Raw genomic sequence first — 26,327 nt, 5'->3', positions numbered from 1 at the left:
CTGAGAAGAACTCAAAATCCACTTTTATTCTTGCTTTCACTAATCCTTTAAAAACACATCTTACATCCTGCCCATATCCCGTTTCTATCTTATGTTTCCTACTCAGAAAAATTGACATCTTAGCTTGTCCCAAAATAAAATTGAACAGTTGACATTTTCTTTTCTGTTGCTTACTATATTGAAACCCCAAAATAAAAACAGTGTTATTGAAAATCTCCCCTACAGCTTTAAACAAAGATTCCAGCATTTCCAATAGAGGTTTTATCCTCTCACACTCCATAAAATGGTTTCTCTTATATTACAAAAAGGACATCCATCTCTAACATCTGAGTTAATAACAGATACAAAAGCATTAACTGCAATGATGCCATGTAAAACCCTCCATTGCATATCACCAGTACCCTTTTGTAACGGTGGCTTGTACAGTGCTCTCCATGCTGGCTTTACCTTGTCATCAATGCCCAATTTTACCCTCCATGGAGTGTCTTTTCTATTTTTCAATTTATCTTTATTCAACACCTTGACACACCCCCTATACAAGTCCTTCCCATTCACCTCATCCAAACCCACCTCCTCCAACCCTCTCAAATCCAGCAATAACGCCTTTCTTTCTGACTCTGGGATATTTGGTGTAATCCCTAGTCTTGGAAATGAGACGTCTTCATCTTGTACCTTCTTCTTTTGGCTATTAAGCATACCCCACTCTTCCGCTGACAGAGCCTTCCTGCAGCTTCCCAGCAGTTGTCCGACAATCCTTTCCGACCTCACCCCCAAATGTTCAGCCACCCGTCTTCCATCCATTAAGGCGGGCCCAGCCATGGCCATTAACTGTTTTAAGGTGATGATTTTGCCCTTCACCAGAATCTTGGAGAAATGTGGAACAGCTGCAGTTGTACAATCCAGTCTTGCCCCATACACCAGAGGTTCCTCCAACAGCCAATGCACTGACTCCGCTGAAGTTTGTCTGGACACCTTCATTATGCTCCACACTCTGAGAAGGCCTCTGTAAAACGGAGGTACTCCCTCCCTAGAAATCTGGCTACTATCAACCAGAAATAAAGCCTTCTTTAAACCTAATCCTCCAACCCGCTGTAATACAAGACCTGCCACCCCTCTCCACACCACATTTTCCGGTCCATAAAGCAACCTTTGAATAAACTGAAACCGGAAAGCAGCAGCCCTACTAGCAAGATGTACAAGACCTTGTCCCCCCTCCTCTTTTGACAAATACAAAACACTTTGTGGAACCCAGTGATATTTATCCCAAAAGAAATCCACAATAATTGCCTGTATCTTAGCCAGAAGGCCAGATGGTGGTTCTAAAACTGACAACCGATGCCACAGTGCAGAGGCAATCACATTGTTAACTATAATAGTGCGCCCCCTATATGACATACGAGATAGCAACCAACGCCATCTCCTCATCCTCCCTTCCACCATTTCAACCACCCCAATCCAATTTTTTTCCATAGTCCCCTCATCTCCTAGGTACACTCCAAGATACTTAAAACCTCCCTTACACCATTCCAGCCCCCCTGGCAAAGCCATGATCCCTCCAGACCATTCTCCAATCTGTAAAGCACAACTCTTTTCCCAATTTACCTTTGCAGAGGATATTCCCCTAAAACGATCAACCATTAGACTCATACTATCCACCTCCGCTTGATTTTTCACTAAAACAACTACATCATCAGCATAGGCTGAGAGACGAATAGGAGGAATATCCTCTGAAAGGTACACCCCTTCAATGCGACTTCTAATGCTATTTAGTAGTGGCTCTATAGCAATGACATATAACATTCCTGACAAAGAACATCCCTGCCTAATACCTCTACACACTTTAAAAGGAGCACTCAAACCACCGTTAACTTTCAATACACTTTCAATGTCACCATATATCACCTTTATCATGGCAATAAAACCAGAGCTGAACCCACACGCCTCAAACGTGTGCCATAAATATTGATGTTCAACTCGGTCAAATGCCTTTTCCTGATCAATTGAAATTAGACCAGCATCCAACCCAATAGCCCTAGAGACGTCCAAAAAATCACGAATCAGAGAAATGTTATCCCCTATCTGCCTGCCAGGAACACAGTAGGACTGGTCCGTATGTATGATTTGCCCCATCACCTCCCTCAGCCTGTTGGACAAAGCCTTTGACAGGATCTTATAATCAGTGCACAATAAAGCCACCGGCCTCCAGTTCTTCACCTCCCTAGGGTCACCCTTTTTGGGCAGTAGGGTGAGGACAGCCCTTCTGCAGCTTATTGGTAGTAACCCTCCGGTTAAACTATCATTAACTACTGCTAGCCAATCCTCTCCCAACATAGCCCAAAAAGACTTTAAAAAGTCAACGGGAAGCCCATCAATGCCTGGTGCCCTTCCATTTTCCATGCCTTTTAATGCAGTGTATAGCTCCTGCAAAGACAATGGTTGCTCTAGCTCAACCTGAGCTTCTGCAGCCACCTGTGGGAGCCCATCAAGGAACTGCTGTGTCACTGTTTTATCCTCTTTGTACTCACACTTGTAGAGCTCAGCATAGAACTCTACTGCCCTCTTTCTAATTTCACTAGGGCTAGTGAGCTCTTGTCCAACAGCTGATTTGAGACAATGAATAATTTTTCTTTGTCCATTCTTTTTCTCTAAACCAAAGAAAAATTTGGATGAGGCATCCATTTCAGAGATTCCCTGAAACTTACTTCTCACCAATGCCCCCTGTGCTCTGATACCCAGCAGGTCTGCCAATGCAGCTTTTTTCCTCTTGAGGGCCTGAGTATGGCCTCGATCTCCTGTGGTCCCAACCAACGTCATGAGTTCCACTATTTCAAACTCTAGGGCTTTCATTGATCTGGTGATATCCTTGGTGACATTCCTCGTGTATTGATTACAGAATTGTTGAATCTGGATTTTCCCTATATCCCACCACTGTTGAAGGGATACAAAACTGGCCTTTTGAGACCTCCACCTCTCCCAGAAAAAACTAAAACATTTCCTGAAGTGAGCATCACTCAATAAAGTTATATTAAAATGCCAGTATGCGCTTTTGGGTTTTACATCGTTAATGAACACCACCTCTGTTATTAAACAATGATCAGAAAATCCCACTGGGGTTATCACACTTGATTTACAGACCTGAGATTGATGCTCAAAACAATAAAACCTATCTAACCTGGCCATAGAGATGGTGTTCTCTCTCACATGCGCCCAGGTGTACTGCCTTGTGCCTCCATGTTGACTCCGCCAAATATCACACAGTTCATGTGTTACAATGAGGCGTTTTAAAAAAGTCCTTGAGGCTATATGAGGTTCTTGGTGATTTCTATCTAAATCGCTGACTGTGCAGTTAAAATCCCCAGCAATAAATAAATAATCTTCATTGTTACATTTCTCAATGGTATTTGATAATGTCTCTAAAAAACATACCCTCTCAACTGCCACCACTGGGGCATATACATTTATCAGACACATAGTGATGTTTTCATACCTTGCTCTAACTTTTAATAACCTCCCCTCAACTACCTCTTCAACCTCATATGACAAAGGCAAAAACCCTTTTGAGAACAAGATAGCCACACCCCCACTTTTTGAGTTTTTATGACTACACACCACTGTCCCCCCCCCACTCCTGTTGCCACATAACTTCATTTTCCAAATTACTATGCGTTTCTTGTAGAAAATTTATGTCACTTCCCTTTCCCCTAATTAACTCATACACTATGTCTCTTTTTTTACCATCTCTTGCCCCATTTACGTTTAAAGAAGAAATCTTAAAACTGCTCATGGATGAAAAAAATATACAGAGGAAGATACAGACACCACATCTCTTTACAGAGTTAAAGCTGCAACTGAACTCTTTCATTTTCTTTAGAATTTACATCACTTATCACTCTCGTGACCACTTTCTTGAGTCTAGCAATTTCAGGGCTTGTCAAACCTCCCCCTGTAATTTTTTACATCAGAAACTTTGCTGATTCAATAAACAATTCCCTTTCAGGGAAAAAATCAGTTACATTGTAATCCTGCATATATTTCTTCCCTTTTGTCAACTTCAGAAATTGACTTACCTTCTCAATCCCATACCTCCCTTCCACCCCATTTATCTTGCTATTTTGTTGTGACGCGTCAGATGACTCACTCTCGCTATCCTCCCCAGAAGAAAACTCCACCATCTCTACAACCTGTTCATCCTCAACTGATTTATCAATCTCTACCTTCCTCTTAGAATTAGACCCTTCACCACCCCTTAAATTCTTCCTCTTACTCCTCGGTACTTTGAAAACAGCTGCTTCCTTTTCCGTTATTTCAATCTCCTCTTGACCTCCAATTTCATTTTCCAGCACCACCTCAGCGACGGCAGTCGCAATCTCACCGACTGTTTCCCCTCCCTCTTTGTTCTGATCTACCACAATTGCCCCCGTATCCACAATGCCTTCCTCTCCTACTTTTCCAACCACATCTGCCCACCTTCTCCCTTCCCCTGCACCCTTAGCATGTTCATCCCTTCGCGGTGGTGCGTTAGCTGCACCAGCACTAGAGCTACTACCGGGCTCTGCGCGCTCATTCTCGGGACAACTACGCACCAAATGCCCCTCTCTTCCACAGCCAAAGCATTTCATTGATTCCGTAGAAGCGTAGAAGACATAATCAAATCCATCAATCTTAAAACTGAACGCTAAATTCAGTTCATCAACGTCCTTTTTTAAGATCATATGCACTTGTCTCCTATGAGACACGACATGTTTCAGCAACGGAGATTTGCATCCAAAAAGAACCTTCTTTATTGTAGATACGATTTGACCATGACGAGATAACTCTCGCTCCAACACTTCATCTCTAACAAATGGTGGCACGTTAGAAAGTATAACTTTCTTCGCCGGATTCATAAGCGGAAATACCGGCGTCTGTGTCTCCCGCAACACAACACCCCTCTCAAATATCTTATTCACCTTTTCAATGGAATCTAAGAATATCACTACAGCGCTATTCATCCTTGAGGCTGATTTGATGCTATCATACCCAATGATAGCACCCACAGCCAAGCTACATTCTTCCACTGAACACCCGGCCGCAGCAGGAATCTTTACTCCATGCCGCCGACTAAGTTTTTCAAACTCCAAACTTCCGCGAGTGGCCATTACAACCAGCCCCACCCGCTGGTTGTGCCCTCGCGAAAACCAACCTCAACGATCCCACCACCCCTATACGTGCTTAGTGATAGTTTAGACAAGATACCCTTAAAACAACTAAACTAATCAATATATATATATATATACACACACCAAAACCCAATAGAGTGAAAAGAATTCCAGTCGCTCTCACAATCACTCCTGCTTGACGACTCACTCCCAGCATGCACTCCGACGAGAGAGAGAGAGAGAGAGAGAGAGAGAGAGAGAGAGAGAGAGAGAGAGAGAGAGAGAGAGAGAGAGAGAGAGAGAGAGAGAGAGAGAGAGAGAGAGAGAGAGACAGACAGACAGACAGACAGACAGACAGACAGACAGACAGACAGACAGACAGACAGACAGACAGACAGACAGACAGACAGACAGACAGACAGACAGACAGACAGACAGACAGGCTCCTCAGCCTCCTGCCTCTTAAGGACATTAGTGGGTAAATGAAAGTGCTTCAGTCTGCTTCATGTCAGAGTATCTCTCTCAGCGGGCCCCCAGCCAGCCACCATGATAAAACATCTCTCTCAGTGGCCCCCAGCCAGCCACCATGATAAAACATCTCTCTCAGTGGCCCCCAGCCAGCCACCATGATAAAACATCTCTCTCAGTGGTCCCCAGCCAGCCACCATGATAAAACATCTCTCTCAGTGGCCCCCAGCCAGCCACCATGATAAAACATCTCTCTCAGTGGCCCCCAGCCAGCCACCATGATAAAACATCTCTCTCAGTGGCCCCCAGCCAGCCACCATGATAAAACATCTCTCTCAGTTGCCCCCAGCCAGCCACCATGATAAAACATCTCTCTCAGTGGGCCCCCAGCCAGCCACCATGATAAAACATCTCTCTCAGTGGCCCCCAGCCAGCCACCATGATAAAACATCTCTCTCAGTGGCCCCCAGCCAGCCACCATGATAAAACATCTCTCTCAGTGGCCCCCAGCCAGCCACCATGATAAAACATCTCTCTCAGTGGCCCCCAGCCAGCCACCATGATAAAACATCTCTCTCAGTGGCCCCCAGCCAGCCACCATGATAAAACATCTCTCTCAGTGGCCCCCAGCCAGCCACCATGATAAAACATCTCTCTCAGTGGCCCCCAGCCAGCCACCATGATAAAACATCTCTCTCAGCGGCCCCCAGCCAGCCACCATGATAAAACATCTCTCTCAGTGGGCCCCCAGCCAGCCACCATGATAAAACATCTCTCTCAGTGGCCCCCAGCCAGCCACCATGATAAAACATCCCTCTCAGTGGCCCCCAGCCAGCCACCATGATAAAACATCCCTCTCAGTGGCCCCCAGCCAGCCACCATGATAAGACGAGACGCCCCAAAATCCAGCTAGCACCCCACCACCTCCACTCTCCAGACACCCCAGACCCTGGCTGGCACCCCACCACCTCCACTCTCCAGACACCCCAGACCCTGGCTGGCACCCCACCACCTCCACTCTCCAGACACCCCAGACCCTGGCTGGCACCCCACCACCTCCACTCTCCAGACACCCCAGACCCTGGCTGGCACCCCACCACCTCCTCTCTCCAGACACCCCAGACCCTGGCTGGCACCCCACCACCTCCACTCTCCAGACACCCCAGACCCAGGCTGGCACCCCACCACCTCCACTCCCACTGTCTGTAGTCAACAAAGAGCTGTGTGTGTGAAAAGATTGTGTGTGTGTGTTGTGTCCGTGTATGTGTTGTTTCCACGTGCGTGCGTCTGTCTGCGTGTGTATAGATTTTCATCCTGAGCTTCTGTTTGTATTCGTCTGCCCCCCCCCCCCCCCAAACACCCCAGTTGTCCCCAGGCTCTGAGGATGACGATGGTGAAGGTGCTGTCAGTGAGAAGCTGGGACGGATCCAGTTCTCTGTTGGTTACAGCTTCCAGGACTCCACTCTGACCGTCAAGATCCTCAAGGTATCAGTGACACGGTTACAAAGCCAGAATTGTGGGTTTTTAATTCCCCCTCAAGACAACGTCTACGAAATTGTACGTACGCTTTACTTGAAGTAACGACTGCTAATTGACATATGTTGTTGTTATTATGAAGGGTCAGGAGCTCCCTGCCAAGGACTTCTCTGGGACCTCTGACCCCTTCGTCAAGCTCTACCTGCTGCCGGACAAGAAGCACAAGCTGGAGACCAAGATCAAGAGGAAGAACCTCAACCCTCACTGGAACGAGACCTTCCTGTTCGAGGGTACGTGGGGATTCTAATGCTCTTCTCATACCTGTATTACGGTATAATGCTCTTCTCATACCTGTATTACGGTACAATGCTCGTCTCATACCTGTATTACGGTACAATGCTCTTCTCATACCTGTATTACGGTACAATGCTCTTCTCATACCTGTATTACGGTACAATGCTCGTCTCATACCTGTATTACGGTACAGTGCTCTTCTCATACCTGTGTTACGGTACAGTGCTCTTCTCATACCTGTGTTACGGTACAATGCTCTTCTCATACCTGTGTTACGGTACAGTGCTCTTCTCATACCTGTGTTACGGTACAATGCTCTTCTCATACCTGTGTTACGGTATAATGATCTTCTCATACCTGTGTTACACTAGCATGCTCTTCTCATATCTGTGTTACGGTACAATGCTCTTCTCATACCTGTATTACGGTACAATGCTCGTCTCATACCTGTATTACGGTACAGTGCTCTTCTCATACCTGTGTTACGGTACAGTGCTCTCCTCATACCTGTGTTACGGTATAATGCTCTTCTCATACCTGTGTTACACTAGCACGCTCTTCTCATACCTGTGTTACGGTACAATGCTCTTCTCATACCTGTATTAAGGTACAATGCTCTTCTCACACCTGTATTACGGTACAATGCTCTTCTCATACCTGTATTACGGTACAATGCTCTTCTCATACCTGTGTTACGGTATAATGATCTTCTCATACCTGTATTACACTAGCATGCTCTTCTCATACCTGTGTTACGGTACCTTACACAAGGTCGCCCTCTTTCTATCTCCTTGTGTGTTATTAGAATGCTCTTCTCATACCTGTATTACGGTAGAATGCCCCTCTCATACCTGTATTACGGTACCTTACACAAGCCCTCTTTCTATCTCCTTGTGTGTTATTAGAATGCTCTTCTCATACCTGTGTTACGGTACCTTACACAAGCCCTCTTTCTATCTCCTTGTGTGTTATTTCTTACATTATTTGCTCAGAACGTTTCTAAGACTATTACCTGCAGTGGAAAATACCTTTTGGATATTAGATCGGTGGTCACTCACCTGAAATTCAACCAGAAATTCGACTTCCCGGACCTGGATCCTTTGTTTGGACTGCCCATTAGGGTTGAATGGCAGGAAACCGAGATTTACCGGGATTTACAATGCAAAACCACTCCCTTTTCTCGGGATAAATAACTGTGAGAAAACCGGTAAATTATAATAAACGATTTGTATGAACAGCATAACGTGAAACGGAACTGTTCAATTATATGAGATGTCTAAATCTGGCTGCTCTACGGACTCTGCATGATGAATCCTCAACGCTCCGGGTGGGGACAGGCAGCCCATCTCAGGGTGGGAACAGGCAGCCCATCTCAGGGTGGGGACAGACGGCCCATCTCAGGGTGGGGACAGACGGCCCATCTCAGGGGGAGGACAGACGGCCCATCTCAGGGAGGTGACAGACGGCCCATCTCAGGGTGGGGACAGACGGCCCATCTCGGCAGCTCATCTCAGGGTGGGGACAGGCGGCCCATCTCAGGGTGGGGACAGACAGCCCATCTCAGGGTGGGGACAGACGGCCCATCTCGGCAGCCCATCTCAGGGTGGGGACAGGCGGCCCATCTCAGGGTGGGGACAGACAGCCCATCTCAGGGTGGGGACAGACGGCCCATCTCAGGGTGGGGACAGACGGCCCATCTCGGCAGCCCATCTCAGGGTGGGGACAGGCGGCCCATCTCAGGGAGGTGACAGACGGCCCATCTCAGGGTGGGGACAGACGGCCCATCTCGGCAGCCCATCTCAGGGTGGGGACAGACGGCCCATCTCAGGGAGGTGACAGACGGCCCATCTCAGGGTGGGGACAGACGGCCCATCTCGGCAGCCCATCTCAGGGTGGGGACAGGCGGCCCATCTCAGGGTGGGGACAGGCGGCCCATCTCAGGGTGGGGACAGACGGCCCATCTCAGGGTGGGGACAGACGGCCCATCTCAGGGTGGGGACAGACGGCCCATCTCGGCAGCCCATCTCAGGGTGGGGACAGACAGCCCATCTCAGGGTGGGGACAGGCGGCCCATCTCAGGGTGGGGACAGACGGCCCATCTCAGGGTGGGGACAGACGGCCCATCTCAGGGTGGGGACAGACGGCCCATCTCAGGGGGGGGACAGACGGCCCATCTCAGGGAGGTGACAGACGGCCCATCTCAGGGTGGGGACAGACGGCCCATCTCGGCAGCTCATCTCAGGGTGGGGACAGGCGGCCCATCTCAGGGTGGGGACAGACGGCCCATCTCAGGGTGGGGACAGACGGCCCATCTCGGCAGCCCATCTCAGGGTGGGGACAGGCGGCCCATCTCAGGGTGGGGACAGACAGCCCATCTCAGGGTGGGGACAGACGGCCCATCTCAGGGTGGGGACAGACAGCCCATCTCAGGGTGGGGACAGACAGCCCATCTCAGGGTGGGGACAGGCAGCCCATCTCGGCAGCTCATCTCAGGGTGGGGACAGACGGCCCATCTTAGGGTGGGGACAGACGGCCCATCTCGGCAGCTCATCTCAGGGTGGGGACAGACGGCCCATCTCGGCAGCTCATCTCAGGGTGGGGACAGACAGTCCATCTCAGGGTGGGGACAGGCGGCCCATCTCAGGGTGGGGACAGACAGCCCATCTCAGGGTGGGGACAGACGGCCCATCTCAGGGTGGGGACAGACGGCCCATCTCAGGGTGGGGACAGACGGCCCATCTCAGGGTGGGGACAGGCGGCCCATCTCAGGGTGGGGACAGGCGGCCCATCTCAGGGTGGGGACAGGCGGCCCATCTCAGGGTGGGGACAGGCAGCCCATCTCAGGGTGGGGACAGGCAGCCCATCTCAGGGTGGGTGGGGACAGGCAGACCATCTCAGGGTGGGGACAGGCAGACCATCTCAGGGTGGGGACAGGCAGCCCATCTCAGGGTGGGGACAGACAGCCCATCTCAGGGTGGGGACAGGCAGCCCATCTCAGGGTGGGGACAGACAGCCCATCTCAGGGTGGGGACAGACAGCCCATCTCAGGGTGGGGACAGACAGCCCATCTCAGGGTGAGGACAGACAGCCCATCTCAGGGTGGGGACAGACGGCCCATCTCAGGGTGGGGACAGGCGGCCCATCTCAGGGTGGGGACAGGCAGCCCATCTCAGGGTGGGGACAGACAGTCAGCCCATCTCAGGGTGGGGACAGACAGTCAGCCCATCTCAGGGTGGGGACAGACAGACAGCCCATCTCAGGGTGGGGACAGACAGACCATCTCAGGGTGGGGACAGACAGACAGACCATCTCAGGGTGGGGACAGACAGACAGCCCATCTCAGGGTGGGGACAGGCAGACAGACCATCTCAGGGTGGGGACAGACAGCCAGCCCATCTCAGGGTGGGGACAGACAGCCCGCCCATCTCAGGGTGGGGACAGACAGCCCATCTCAGGGTGAGGACAGGCGGCCCATCTCAGGGTGGGGACAGACATCCCATCTCAGTGCGGAGCATAGTTCACAATGCATGTAGACCTGTCATCTCATGGTAACTTTTTTCTTGTGACATGTAGGCCTACATTTTCTGCAGCATAGCCCATCCTACAGTAATATAAAGACAGAATACACGTCTAATTTACCCATCTCCATCTGGCTTTCAGGGGTCACCTTGTTTTATTAATTGTAAAGATTATACTTTTTTTAATTGCGGCGGCAGAGTTTGAAATCAGCCTATCACTCGAATATCTTTGATTTAAATCAGTGCATGCGTGAGCACTCTCTCTCCGTCTTTCTCTCTCCGTCAACTCCATTCAAATATCATTCAAAATAGATAATGCTATTCTAGATTGACATATATAGGCTTATATATAGATGTCCTTGTAACGTTCGTCTTCCTCCTCGTCTGAGGAGGAGCAAGGATCGGTCCAAAGCGCAGCGTGGTTTGAATACATACTATCGTTTATTAAACGAAGACGAAAAAACAAACTACAAAACAATAAACGACGTGAACAGACCTGAACTTGAGAACATAATAAAACATGAACGCACGAACAGGAACAAACGAACGAAACAGTACCGTGTGGCGAACAAACACAGACACAGCAACAATCACCCACAAACAAACAGTGAGAACAGCCTACCTTAATATGATTCCCAATCAGAGGAAACGTAAAACACCTGCCCCTGATTGAGAACCATATCAGGCTAGTTGACAACCCAACATAGAAACACATAACATAGAATGCCCACCCAGCTCACGTCCTGACCAACTAAACAATACTAAACAAAGGAAATAAGGTCAGGAACGTGGCAGTACCCCCCCCCCCCCCCGGACTCGGGCCGCAAAACCTGAACCTATAGGGGAGGGTCTGGGTGGGCATCTGTCCACGGCTCTGGCTCTGGCTCTGGACGTGGCCCCCACCCCACCATAGTTAATCCCCGCTTCCGTGGCCTCCTTTTAATGGCGACCCTCCATATCAACCCCACTGGACCAAGGGGCAGCACCGGACTGAGGGGCAGCACCGGACTGAGGGGCAGCACCGGACTGAGGGGCAGCTCTGGACTGAGTGACGGCTCTGGCAGGTCATGGCTGGCTGACGGCTCTGGCAGGTCATGGCTGGCTGACGGCTCTGGCAGGTCATGGCTGGCTGGCAGCCCTGGCAGGTCAAAGCTGGCTGGCGGCTCTGGCAGGTCATGGCTGGCTGGCGGCTCTGGCAGCTCCTGTCTGGCGGGCGGCTCTGGCGGCTCCTGTCTGGCGGGCGGCTCTGGCGGCTCCTGTCTGGCGGGCGGCTCTGGCGGCTCCTGTCTGGCGGGCGGCTCTGGCGGCTCCTGTCTGGCGGCCGGCTCTGGCGGCTCCTGTCTGGCGGGTGGCTCTGGCGGCTCCTGTCTGGCGGGTGGCTCTGGCGGCTCCTGTCTGGCGGGCGGCTCTAGCGGCTCCTGACTGACGGACGGCTCTGGCGGCTCAGGACAGACGGGCGGCTTTGAAGGCTCATGACAGACGGGCGGCTTTGACGGCGCTGGGCAGACGGACAGCTCAGACAGCGCTGGGCAGACGGGCAGTGCAGGCGGCGCTGGGCAGACGGCAGACTCTGGCCGGCTGAGGCGCACAGTAGGCCTGGTGCGTGGTGCCGGAACTGGTGGTACCGGGCTAAGGACACGCACCTGAAGGCTAGTGCGGAGAGCAGCAACAGGGCGCATAGGGCTCTGGAGACGCACAGGAGGCTTGGTGCGTGGTGCCGGAACTGGTGGTACCGGGCTGGAGACATGCACCCCAGGGCGAGTGCGTGGAGGAGGAACAGGGCTCTGGAGACGCACTGGAAGCCTGGTGTGTGGTGTAGGCACTGGTAGTACTGAGCTGGGGCGGGGAGGTGGCGCCGGATATACCGGACCGTGCAGGCGTACTGGCTCCCTTGAGCACCGAGCCTGCCCAACCTTACCTGGTTGAATGCTCCCCGTAGCCCGACCAGTGGCTCAATGCCCAATCTAGCCCGGCCGATACGAGGAGCTGGAATGTACCGCACCGGGCTAAGCACACGTACAGGAGACACCGTGCGCTTTACCGCATAACACGGTGTCTGCCCGTACTTTCGCTCTCCACGGTAAGCTCGGGGAGTTGGCGCAGGTCTCCTACCTGACTTCGCCACACTCCCTTGTAGGCCCCCCCCCAATAAATTTTGGGGCTTGACTCTCAGGCTTCCAGCCTCACTTCCGTGCTGCCTCCTCATACCACCGCCTCTCGGCTTTAGCTGCCTCCAGCTCTTCACGAGGGCGGCGATATTCTCCACGTTGTGCCCAGGGTCCCTCACCGTCCAGAATTTCCTCCCATGTCCAGAAGTCCTGTGTATGCTGCCGCTGCTGTGCTACATTTTTTAAATAAGTTTATAATTTTTTATTATTGCGTGCTTGTTTTCCATTTACTGCATCGATTGATAGTGACCTAAGCATTTTGCTGCATAACACCATAACACCTGCTAACTGTGTACATGACCAATACAATTTGATGTGATTTGCTCAGGTTCTTGTTGAGGATATATTTCAGTCTTTTATTTAACCAGGAAGTCCTATTGAGGTCAAAATACCTCTTTCCAAAAGTGTGACTGTTTTCACATAACGGTTTTCTATCCATATCTCTCACTGTCGCTGTTTCTTCTTCTCGCTGTTTCTGCCTGTCTCCCCCCTCTCCCACCCAGGTTTCCCGTATGAGAAGGTGAGGGAGAGGACTCTGTACCTCCAGGTGTTGGACTTTGACCGATTCAGTCGTAACGACCCCATCGGGGAGGTATCCATCCCTCTCAACAAGCTCAGTGACTTGGGACACATGCAGACCTTCTGGAAGGAGCTCAAACCCTGCATGGATGGAGCTGTGAGTAGGGTTGGGTCAACTTTACCAAAATCCAGGTTGTAAGACTGGACGGTCTTTCTCCATTCAACAAATCCAGGTTGTAAGACTGGACAGTCTTTCTCCATTCACCAAATCCAGGTTGTAAGACTGGACAGTCTTTTCCATTCAACAAATCCAGGTTGTAAGACTGGACAGTCTTTCTCCATTCACCAAATCCAGGTTGTAAGACTGGACAGTCTTTCACCATTCAACAAATCCAGGTTGTAAGACTGGACAGTCTTTCGCCATTCAACAAATCCAGGTTGTAAGACTGGACAGTCTTTCGCCATTCAACAAATCCAGGTTGTAAGACTGGACAGTCTTTCGCCATTCAACAAATCCAGGTTGTAAGACTAGACAGTCTTTCGCCATTCAACAAATCCAGGTTGTAAGACTGGACAGTCTTTCGCCATTCAACAAATCCAGGTTGTAAGACTGGACAGTCTTTCTCCATTCATCATACCTATTTACAGCTTATTTCTCTAGGTTTAATCATTGTCCAATAAACTGTCCCAGACCAGGGCCCGTACTCACCAAGTGTCTCAGAGTAGGTTTACTACTTTGATCTAGGATCAGGTTTCCCCTATTAGGTTTCCCCTATTAGTCATTATGATTTAACATGTGAAACTGTTCTGAGGTCAGTCCTCCTACACTAAGATGCTTTGTGAGTATAGGCCCAGATCAAGGGTGATGTGTCTACACTGCATGTAAAAAGTGACTAACTGTCTGTCTGTCTGTCTGTCTGTCTGTCTGTCTGTCTGTCTGTCTGTCTGTCTGTCTGTCTGTCTGTCTGTCTGTCTGTCTGTCTGTCTGTCTGTCTGTCTGTCTGTCTGTCTGTCTGTCTGTCTCTCTCTCTCTCTCTCTGTCTCTGACACTGTCTGTCTGTCTGTCTGTCTGTCTGTCTGTCTGTCTGTCTGTCTGTCTGTCTGTCTGTCTGTCTGTCTGTCTGTCTGTCTCTCTCTCTCTCTCTGTCTCTGACACTGTCTGCCTGTCTGTCTGTCTGTCTGTCTGTCTGTTTTGCCTGCCTGTCTGTCTGTCTGTCTGTCTGTCTGTCTGTCTGTCTGTCTGTCTGTCTGTCTGTCTGTCTGTCTGTCTGTCTGTCTGTCTGTCTGTCTGTCTGTCTGTCTGTCTGTCTGTCTGTCTGTCTGTGTGTGTGTGTTCCCCAGGGGAGGCGAGGGGACCTGCTGGTGTCTCTGTGCTATAACCCAACAGCCAACACCATCACTGTGAACATCATCAAAGCACGCAATCTCAAAGCCATGGATATAGGAGGAACATCAGGTTAGTCTTCTCTCCTTCCCTCCTTCCCTCCCTCCTATGTAACCCTCTCAAAGCCATGGACATTGGGTCTCCGTCCTTTCCTCCCTCGTTCCCTCCACCATCACCTCCTGAATCCCTTTCTCAAAGCCGTTGTCTCTGGGAGTCTCTGGGAGTCTCTGGGAGTCTCGGGAAGACTCTGGGAGTCTCTGGGAGTCTCTGGAAGACTCTGGGAGTCTCTGGGAGGCTCTGTGAGTCTCTGGAAGACTCTGGGAGTCTCGGGAAGACTCTGGGAGTCTCTGGGAGTCTCGGGAAGACTCTGGGAGTCTCTGGGAGTCTCGGGAAGACTCTGGGAGTCTCTGGGAGTCTCGGGAGTCTCTGGGAGTCTCAGGGAGTCTCTGGGAGTCTCTGGGAGTCTCAGGAGTCTGTAGGATCTATTGAGTTCTAGTCCCGTATTTACTGTTCCTAACCATGTTTGACTGTTTCTCATAGAACAGGTGGAAGAACAGAGGTTGGATGATAGACATAGAGACACAGGAAGAAATTATGGGTACAGACGATCGGCCAATCCGGGGCTAGAACCCCCCGTGTCCAAGACTGCATGTGTGGTCTGGAGTCCTGGGTTTTACTGTTACACCGGACTCCATTATAAGTCCTGAGTGTTACTGTGACATCAGACTCCATTATAAGTCCTGAGTGGTACTGTGACATCAGACTTCATTATAAGTCCTGAGTGTTACTGTGACATCAGACTCCATTATAAGTCCTGAGTGTTACTGTGACATCAGACTCCATTATAAGTCCTGAGTGTTACTGTGACATCAGACTCCATTATAAGTCCTGAGTGTTACTGTGACATCAGACTCCATTATAAGTCCTGAGTGTTACTGTGACATCAGACTCCATTATAAGTCCTGAGTGTTACTGTGACATCAGACTTCATTATAAGTCCTGCGTGTTACTGTGACATCAGACTCCATTATAAGTCCTGAGTGTTACTGTGACATCAGACTCCATTATAAGTCCTGAGTGTTACTGTGACATCAGACTCCATTATAAGTCCTGAGTGTTACTGTGACATCAGACTCCATTATAAGTCCTGAGTGTTACTGTGACATCAGACTCCATTATAAGTCCTGAGTGTTACTGTGACATCAGACTCCATTATAAGTCCTGAGTGTTACTGTGACATCAGACTTCATTATAAGTCCTGAGTGTTACTGTGACATCAGACTCCATTATAAGTCCTGAGTGTTACTGTGACATCAGACTCCATTATAAGTCCTGAGTGTTACTGTGACATCAGACTCCATTATAAGTCCTGAGTGTTACTGTGACATCAGACTCCATTATAAGTCCTGAGTGTTACTGTGACATCAGACTCCATTATAAGTCCTGAGTGTTACTGTGACATCAGACTCCATTATAAGTCCTGAGTGTTACTGTGACATCAGACTCCATTATAAGTCCTGAGTGTCACTGTGACATCGGACTCCATTATAAGTCCTGAGTGGTACTGTGACATCAGACTCCATTATAAGTCCTGAGTGTTACTGTGACATCAGACTCCATTATAAGTCCTGAGTGTTACTGTGACATCAGACTCCATTATAAGTCCTTAGTGTTAATGCTGTCCTGAGTGGTACTACTACATCAGACTCCATTATAAGTCCTGAGTGGTACTGTGACATCGGACTCCATTATAAGTGATTCTAAGGCTGTTCTTTTCATACATTATTTGTCGCGGCGACCACACAGTGAGTGGAATATTACAGTCTAGGGGTCATCTAGTCGAGTCACAACACCACAAACACACACACACACACACACATGCACACACACACACACACACACTCACACTCACACACTCACAAACACGCACACAGACAGTTCCAATAGCAAGGTGACCTTCTCTGACAGAGGCACGCATCACGCCACAGCTGTGGCTAGCTATAGCTCTATATCTAGCAGAAGAATCTACTGCCTCTGGGCTACCTTATGTCTGCTTCAGCTAAACTCTCTCTCTCTCTCTATCCATCTTTTTGTCTGCACAGCCATAGAATGAATAAGTCTCTAGCTTTAATAGGGTGTTCTGTGGTCACTCTTTCAGGTTTAGTCCGGTGACAGTATTTAACTGTTTTCAGAGACTATTACTGCACCAGGAATACAGAGATGACATGTATGTTTTGTCTGTTTGGTTGGTACGACGACGACACGAGAACAAACCCAACTCATGGCGCTCTGTAAGACCAGGGTGATGAACATATAGCCTGCGAGGGGATACAATCACCCACATGAGAGCTACACCGTTGGGGAGCATCGGAAATTACAAAAAAACGATGGATAGAGGAATATTTTTTGCAAATGTTAACAGGCAAGGAAATATAACCAATTTTCAACGCGGCCCTCCGGATCTCATTGAAGACCAGGTGTCAAAATGAGTTTAGTCACCTCAACTTGCTCCATTTCCACATGATTTATTAACATATTTAGTTGAGGTTTAGGGTTTAACAACCCTGCTCTATCAGAATCAGTAAATTGACACCCTGCTCTATCAGAATCAGTGGATTGACACCCTGCTCTATCAGAATCAGGAGATTGACACCCTGCTCTATCAGAATCAGGAGATTGACACCCTGCTCTATCAGAATCAGGAGATTGACACCCTGCTCTATCAGAATCAGTAGATTGACACCCTGCTCTATCAGAATCAGTAGATTGACACCCTGCTCTATCAGAATCAGTAGATTGACACCCTGCTCTATCAGAATCAGGAGATTGACACCCTGCTCTATCAGAATCAGTGTATTGACACCCTGCTCTATCAGAATCAGGAGATTGACACCCTGCTCTATCAGAATCAGTGGATTGACACCCTGCTCTATCAGAATCAGGAGATTGACAACCTGCTCTATCAGAATCAGGAGATTGACACCCTGCTCTATCAGAATCAGGAGATTGACACCCTGCTCTATCAGAATCAGTAGATTGACACCCTGCTCTATCAGAATCAGGAGATTGACACCCTGCTCTATCAGAATCAGTGGATTGACACCCTGCTCTATCAGAATCAGGAGATTGACACCCTGCTCTATCAGAATCAGTGGATTGACACCCTGCTCTATCAGAATCAGGAGATTGACACCCTGCTCTATCAGAATCAGGAGATTGACACCCTGCTCAATCAGAATCAGTAGATTGACACCCTGCTCTATCAGAATCAGTAGATTGACACCCTGCTCTATCAGAATCAGTAGATTGACACCCTGCTCTATCAGAATCAGGAGATTGACACCCTGATCTATCAGAATCAGGAGATTGACACCCTGCTCAATCAGAATCAGGAGATTGACACCCTGCTCTATCAGAATCAGGAGATTGACACCCTGCTCTATCAGAATCAGTAGATTGACACCCTGCTCTATCAGAATCAGGAGATTGACACCCTGCTCTATCAGAATCAGGAGATTGACACCCTGATCTATCAGAATCAGTAGATTGACACCCTGCTCTATCAGAATCAGTGGATTGACACCCTGCTCTATCAGAATCAGGAGATTGACACCCTGCTCTATCAGAATCAGTAGATTGACACCCTGCTCAATCAGAATCAGTAGATTGACACCCTGCTCTATCAGAATCAGTAGATTGACACCCTGCTCTATCAGAATCAGTAGATTGACACCCTGCTCTATCAGAATCAGGAGATTGACACCCTGATCTATCAGAATCAGGAGATTGACACCCTGCTCAATCAGAATCAGGAGATTGACACCCTGCTCTATCAGAATCAGGAGATTGACACCCTGCTCTATCAGAATCAGTAGATTGACACCCTGCTCTATCAGAATCAGGAGATTGACACCCTGCTCTATCAGAATCAGGAGATTGACACCCTGATCTATCAGAATCAGTAGATTGACACCCTGCTCTATCAGAATCAGTAGATTGACACCCTGCTCTATCAGAATCAGGAGATTGACACCCTGCTCTATCAGAATCAGTAGATTGACACCCTGCTCTATCAGAATCAGGAGATTGACACCCTGCTCTATCAGAATCAGTAGATTGACACCCTGCTCTATCAGAATCAGTAGATTGACACCCTGCTCTATCAGAATCAGGAGATTGACACCCTGCTCTATCAGAATCAGGAGATTGACACCCTGCTCTATCAGAATCAGTGGATTGACACCCTGCTCTATCAGAATCAGTGGATTGACACCCTGCTCTATCAGAATCAGGAGATTGACACCCTGCTCTATCAGAATCAGGAGATTGACACCCTGCTCTATCAGAATCAGGAGATTGACACCCTGCTCTATCAGAATCAGTAGATTGACACCCTGCTCTATCAGAATCAGGAGATTGACACCCTGCTCTATCAGAATCAGTGGATTGACACCCTGCTCTATCAGAATCAGGAGATTGACACCCTGCTCTATCAGAATCAGTGGATTGACACCCTGCTCTATCAGAATCAGGAGATTGACACCCTGCTCTATCAGAATCAGGAGATTGACACCCTGCTCTATCAGAATCAGGAGATTGACACCCTGCTCTATCAGAATCAGTAGATTGACACCCTGCTCTATCAGAATCAGGAGATTGACACCCTGCTCTATCAGAATCAGTAGATTGACACCCTGCTCTATCAGAATCAGGAGATTGACACCCTGCTCTATCAGAATCAGTGGATTGACACCCTGCTCTATCAGAATCAGGAGATTGACACCCTGCTCTATCAGAATCAGGAGATTGACACCCTGCTCTATCAGAATCAGGAGATTGACACCCTGCTCTATCAGAATCAGGAGATTGACACCCTGCTCTATCAGAATCAGGAGATTGACACCCTGCTCAATCAGAATCAGTGGATTGACACCCTGCTCTATCAGAATCAGGAGATTGACACCCTGCTCTATCAGAATCAGGAGATTGACACCCTGCTCTATAAGAATCAGTAGATTGACACCCTGCTCTATCAGAATCAGTAGATTGACACCCTGCTCTATCAGAATCAGGAGATTGACACCCTGCTCTATCAGAATCAGGAGATTGACACCCTGCTCAATCAGAATCAGTGGATTGACACCCTGCTCTATCAGAATCAGGAGATTGACACCCTGCTCTATCAGAATCAGTAGATTGACACCCTGCTCTATCAGAATCAGTAGATTGACACCCTGCTCTATCAGAATCAGTAGATTGACACCCTGCTCTATCAGAATCAGTAGATTGACACCCTGCTCTATCAGAATCAGGAGATTGACACCCTGCTCTATCAGAATCAGTGGATTGACACCCTGCTCTATCAGAATCAGGAGATTGACACCCTGCTCTATCAGAATCAGGAGATTGACACCCTGCTCTATCAGAATCAGTAGATTGACACCCTGCTCTATCAGAATCAGGAGATTGACACCCTGCTCTATCAGAATCAGTGGATTGACACCCTGCTCTATCAGAATCAGGAGATTGACACCCTGCTCTATCAGAATCAGTGGATTGACACCCTGCTCTATCAGAATCAGTGGATTGACACCCTGCTCTATCAGAATCAGGAGATTGACAACCTGCTCTATCAGAATCAGTGGATTGACACCCTGCTCAATCAGAATCAGTAGATTGACACCCTGCTCTATCAGAATCAGGAGATTGACACCCTGCTCTATCAGAATCAGGAGATTGACACCCTGCTCTATCAGAATCAGGAGATTGACACCCTGCTCTATCAGAATCAGTAGATTGACACCCTGCTCTATCAGAATCAGGAGATTGACACCCTGCTCTATCAGAATCAGTAGATTGACACCCTGCTCTATCAGAATCAGTAGATTGACACCCTGCTCTATCAGAATCAGTAGATTGACACCCCTGCTCTATCAGAATCAGTAGATTGACACCCTGCTCTATCAGAATCAGTAGATTGACACCCTGCTCTATCAGAATCAGTGGATTGACACCCTGCTCTATCAGAATCAGTAGATTGACACCCTGCTCTATCAGAATCAGTGGATTGACACCCCTGCTCTATCAGAATCAGGAGATTGACACCCTGCTCTATCAGAATCAGTAGATTGACAACCCTGCTCTATCAGAATCAGTGGATTGACACCCTGCTCTATCAGAATCAGTGGATTGACACCCCTGCTCTATCAGAATCAGGAGATTGACACCCTGCTCTATCAGAATCAGTGGATTGACACCCTGCTCTATCAGAATCAGGAGATTGACACCCTGCTCTATCAGAATCAGGAGATTGACACCCTGCTCTATCAAAATCAGTAGATTGACACCCTGCTCTATCAGAATCAGTGGATGACACCCTGCTCTATCAGAATCAGGAGATTGACACCCTGCTCTATCAGAATCAGGAGATTGACACCCTGCTCTATCAAAATCAGTAGATTGACACCCTGCTCTATCAGAATCAGTGGATTGACACCCTGCTCTATCAGAATCAGTGGATTGACACCCCTGCTCTATCAGAATCAGGAGATTGACACCCTGCTCTATCAGAATCAGTAGATTGACACCCTGCTCTATCAGAATCAGTGGATTGACACCCTGCTCTATCAGAATCAGGAGATTGACACCCTGCTCTATCAGAATCAGTAGATTGACACCCTGCTCTATCAGAATCAGTGGATGACACCCTGCTCTATCAGAATCAGGAGATTGACACCCTGCTCTATCAGAATCAGTAGATTGACACCCTGCTCTATCAGAATCAGTAGATTGACACCCTGCTCTATCAGAATCAGTAGATTGACACCCTGCTCTATCAGAATCAGTAGATTGACACCCTGCTCTATCAGAATCAGGAGATTGACACCCTGCTCTATCAGAATCAGTAGATTGACACCCTGCTCTATCAGAATCAGTAGATTGACACCCTGCTCTATCAGAATCAGTGGATTGACACCCTGCTCTATCAGAATCAGTAGATTGACACCCTGCTCTATCAGAATCAGTGGATTGACACCCTGCTCTATCAGAATCAGTGTATTGACACCCTGCTCTATCAGAATCAGGAGATTGACACCCTGCTCTATCAGAATCAGTAGATTGACACCCTGCTCTATCAGAATCAGTAGATTGACACCCTGCTCTATCAGAATCAGTAGATTGACACCCTGCTCTATCAGAATCAGTGGATTGACACCCTGCTCTATCAGAATCAGTAGATTGACACCCTGCTCTATCAGAATCAGTGGATTGACACCCTGCTCAATCAGAATCAGTGGAAGTTGTGGATTAGATATTTATTTGATATTGTATCCATGTGTGTGTCCTAACCTGTTGTATTCCTCTTCTTTCCCTCCTCCTCCTTGACTTCCACCTCCTCCTCTTCTTCCTCCTCCTCTTCCTCCTACTCTACCTCCACCTCCTCCTCTTCCTCCTACTCTACCTCCTCCTCTTCTTCCTCCTTCCGTATTCTCTACCTCATCCTCTTCCTCCTCCTCTTCCTCCTTCTCCATCTCCTCCTCTTCGTCATCCTCCTCTTCCTTCTCCTTCTCTTCCTCCTTCTCTACCTCCTCCTCTTCTTCCTCCTCCTCTACCTCCTCTTCTTCCTCCTCCTCTTCTTCCTCCTTCTCCACCTCCTCATCTTCTTCCTCCTTCTCTACCTCCTCCTCTTCTTCCTCCTCCTCTTCCTCCTTCTCCACATCCTCCTCCTCTTCTTCATCCTTCCGTCTTCTCTACCTCCTCCTCTTCCTCCTCCTCCTCTTCATCCTCTTCCTCCTCCTCCTCTTCCTCCTTCTCCACCTCTTCCTCTTCCTCCTCCTCTTCCTCCTCCTTCTCTTCCTCCTTCTCTACCTCCTCCTCTTCTTCCTCCTCCTCTACCTCTTCTTCTTCCTCCTCCTCTTCTTCCTCCTTCTCCACCTCCTCCTCTTCTTCCTCCTTCTCCACCTCCTCCTCCTCTTCCTCCTCTTTGTCCTCCACCTCCTCCTCTTCTTCCTCCTCCTCTTCCTCCTTCTCCACCTCCTCCTCTTCTTCCTCCTCCTCTTCCTCCTTCTCCACCTCTTCCTCCTCCTCTTCCTCCTCCTTTCAGATCCCTATGTGAAGCTGTGGCTGATGCACAAGGACAAGCGCATTGAGAAGAAGAAGACTGTGACCATAAAGTGTTGTCTCAACCCCGTCTTCAATGAGTCTTTCCCCTTCGAGGTTCCGGCCCACGTCCTCCGGGAGACCACCATCATCATCACCGTAATGGACAAGGACCGGCTCAGCCGCAACGACGTCATCGGCAAGGTAACCAACGCTCTGCCCCCTCCCACTTTACCTGAGCATCTCTGATTGGCTCATAGTGATAGCCTCTTTCTCTCAATTTTAATTCAATTTGCTTTATTGGCATGACGTAACAATGTACATATTGCCAAAGCTTAATCAGCATTAATAATATACTAATTAATATTGTCAACAGGACAACAGTAACAACAGTAATCAAGGGTCAAAATAACCATACATACAGCAATGGCATAGAGGACACGTGCAGGTGGGTTGGTCTGACAGACACTGTCTCTCTCTCTCTCTCTCTCTCTCTCTCTCTCTGTCTCTCTGTCTCTCTCTCTGTCTCTCTGTCTCTCTCTCTGTCTCTCTCTCTCTCTCTCTCTCTCTCTCTCTCTCTCTCTCTGTCTCTCTCTCTCTCTCTCTCTCTCTCTCTCTCTGTCTCTCTCTCTCTCTCTCTCTCTCTCTCTCTCTCTCTCTCTCTGTCTCTGTCTCTCTCTCTCTCTCTGTCTCTCTCTCTCTCTGTCTCTCTCTCTCTCTCTCTCTCTCTCTCTCTCTCTCTCTCTGTCTCTCTGTCTCTCTGTCTCTCTCTCTCTCTCTCTCTCTCTCTCTCTCTCTGTCTCTGTCTCTGTCTCTGTCTCTGTCTCTCTCTCTCTCTCTCTCTCTCTCTCTCTCTCTCTCTGTCTCTCTCTGTCTCTCTGTCTCTCTCTCTCTCTCTCTCTCTCTCTCTGTCTCTCTGTCTCTCTCTCTCTCTCTCTCTCTCTCTCTCTCTGTCTCTCTGTCTCTCTGTCTCTCTCTCTCTCTCTCTCTCTCTCTCTCTGTCTCTCTGTCTCTCTCTCTCTCTGTCTCTCTGTCTCTCTCTCTCTCTCTCTCTCTCTCTCTCTCTCTCTCTCAGATCTACTTATCATGGAAGAGTGGTCCAGCGGAAGTGAAACACTGGAAGGACATGATGGGCCGGCCGCGTACTAATGTGGCCCAATGGCACGCTCTCAAGGCCTGATCGTCCCGCAGACTCTCTTCCATGGCCCCATACCCTCCCCCTCCCTCCAACGTCCAATCCCCATCCTTATGCACAGCACTGACTAGCTGCCAGGCTGCGAAACACGGGTACAATTAGCCATCCGCTCTCTATACCTTTAAACCCCTCGGCTCTCTTCTCCTCCTCTCCTCCTCTCTATCTATTTCTGCTTCTCTCTATATTTCTTCCTGTTTTCTTTTTATTCAACCCCTGTCTCCCTCCTTCACTCTGCCAATGGTCCCCCTGTTTCTGTTTGTCTGCCTCTGTGTGTGTGAGTGTCTGTCTCTGAGGTTTTTCTCTTCCCTGTCTGAGCCTTCCCTGGTCTTCTCTTCCCTGTCTTCCCCATCCCTAGTTTATCTTCCCTGTCTGAGCCTTCCCTGGTCTTCTCTTCCCTGTCTGAGCCTTCCCTGGTCTTCTCTTCCCTGTCTTCCCCATCCCTGGTTTCTCTTCCCTGTCTTCCCCATCCCTAGTTTATCTTCCCTGTCTGAGCCTTCCCTGGTCTTCTCTTCCCTGTCTTCCCCATCCCTGGTTTCTCTTCCCTGTCTTCCCCATCCCTGGTTTCTCTTCCCTGTCTTCCCCATCCCTGGTTTCTCTTCCCTGTCTTCCCCATCCCTGGTTTCTCTTCCCTGTCTTCCCCATCCCTGGTTTCTCTTCCCTGTCTTCCCCATCCCTGGTTTCTCTTCCCTGTCTTCCCCATCCCTGGTTTCTCTTCCCTGTCTTCCCCATCCCTGGTTTCTCTTCCCTGTCTTCCCCATCCCTGGTTTCTCTTCCCTGTCTTCCCCATCCCTGGTCTTTGACTGTTCTACAGACCCTACTTGTATCTGTTTCTGGAGCCATTTTGGAAATGATGTCCCAATGAATCACAGCTTTAAAAAATATATATAATAATAATGCCTGTGTACAAATATTAACAAATATCCCACGTAAAAATACTATGAGTATAAAGTAAGTCTGAGACAGACACAACCCCTCTAGACAATACTATGGAAACTTATGGTGTGACGTCCCCATCTCTTCTCTCCTGTGTGACGTCCCTCTCTCCTCCTCTCCTGTGTGACGTCCCTCTCTCTCTCTCTCTTTCTCTCTCGCTCTCTCTCTCTCTCTGGCACAATATTAGTGACTCTCCCCCTTACTTGACCCCTTGTCGTCTGTGTGCTGTGTTGTAGCTCCAACAAACGTAGAGATTATTTAAAAACGAAATGAACTGAACTGGGATGACAGGAGGAAAACAGTCAACTTCCCAATCCGGAAGGCTTCATCCTGGTATTCCTGGTACAGGAAGAAGAAAGCCCTGACGACGAGCAGAGAAAAACCAGAAGACAAAACAACAACAAAAGAAATACTATGATGTCATTTTTCATAAAAATCTAACAACTGAAGAATACCAATCAAAATGTTCTTCCAACGATATAGAAGAAGCAAAAAGCTGAGTTTTATTGAGCCGTGGTCTGGTGCGGTCTGGTGTGTGTGTGTGTGTGTGTGTGTCTGTGTCTGTGTGTCTGTGTGTGTGTGTTCACTAACGCAGCACACCATTCAAACCTCTTATGTAGGATATCTTCTCCTTCTCTCTGTCTTCATCTATCACTCTATCTCTCTCTCTCACTAACTGGTTTCCTCTCCATCTATCACTCTCTCTCTCTCTAACTGGTTTCTCTTCTCTCTGTCTTAATCTATCACTCTCTCTCTCTCTCTAACTGGTTTCCTCTCCATCTATCACGCTATCTCTCTAACTGGTTTCCTCTCCATCTATCACTCTCTCTCTCTCACTGGTTTCCTCTCCATCTATCACTCTCTCTCTCTCACTGGTTTCCTCTCCATCTATCACTCTCTCTCTCTCACTGGTTTCCTCTCCATCTATCACTCTCTCTCTCTAACTGGTTTCCTCTCCATCTATCACTCTCTCTCTCTAACTGGTTTCCTCTCCATCTATCACTCTCTCTCTCTAACTGGTTTCCTCTCCATCTATCACTCTCTCTCTCTCACTGGTTTCCTCTCCATCTCTCTCTCTCTCTCTCTAACTGGTTTCCTCTCCATCTATCACTCTCTCTCTCTAACTGGTTTCCT

General features: G+C 48.7%; 1 protein-coding gene across 1 annotated transcript; it reads left to right on the top strand.

Moving 5' to 3' along the window:
* Positions 1-6,446: 6,446 nt before the first annotated feature.
* LOC120038992 (synaptotagmin-7-like) lies at positions 6,447-24,346 on the top strand. The gene is made up of 7 exons (XM_038984521.1): positions 6,447-6,782; positions 6,972-7,091; positions 7,225-7,372; positions 13,566-13,738; positions 14,923-15,037; positions 23,070-23,269; positions 24,141-24,346. The coding sequence occupies exons 1-7, from the start codon at positions 6,447-6,449 to the stop codon at positions 24,243-24,245; spliced, it is 1,197 nt and encodes a 398-aa protein (XP_038840449.1). The 3' UTR covers positions 24,246-24,346.
* The last annotated feature ends 1,981 nt before the right edge of the window (positions 24,347-26,327 follow it).

This window comes from Salvelinus namaycush, unplaced genomic scaffold (genome assembly GCF_016432855.1).
Source record: "Salvelinus namaycush isolate Seneca unplaced genomic scaffold, SaNama_1.0 Scaffold2469, whole genome shotgun sequence".
NCBI lineage: Eukaryota > Metazoa > Chordata > Actinopteri > Salmoniformes > Salmonidae > Salvelinus > Salvelinus namaycush.
Note: the sequence above shows the minus strand (reverse complement) of the source record. Positions and strands in the feature narration are given on the sequence as shown.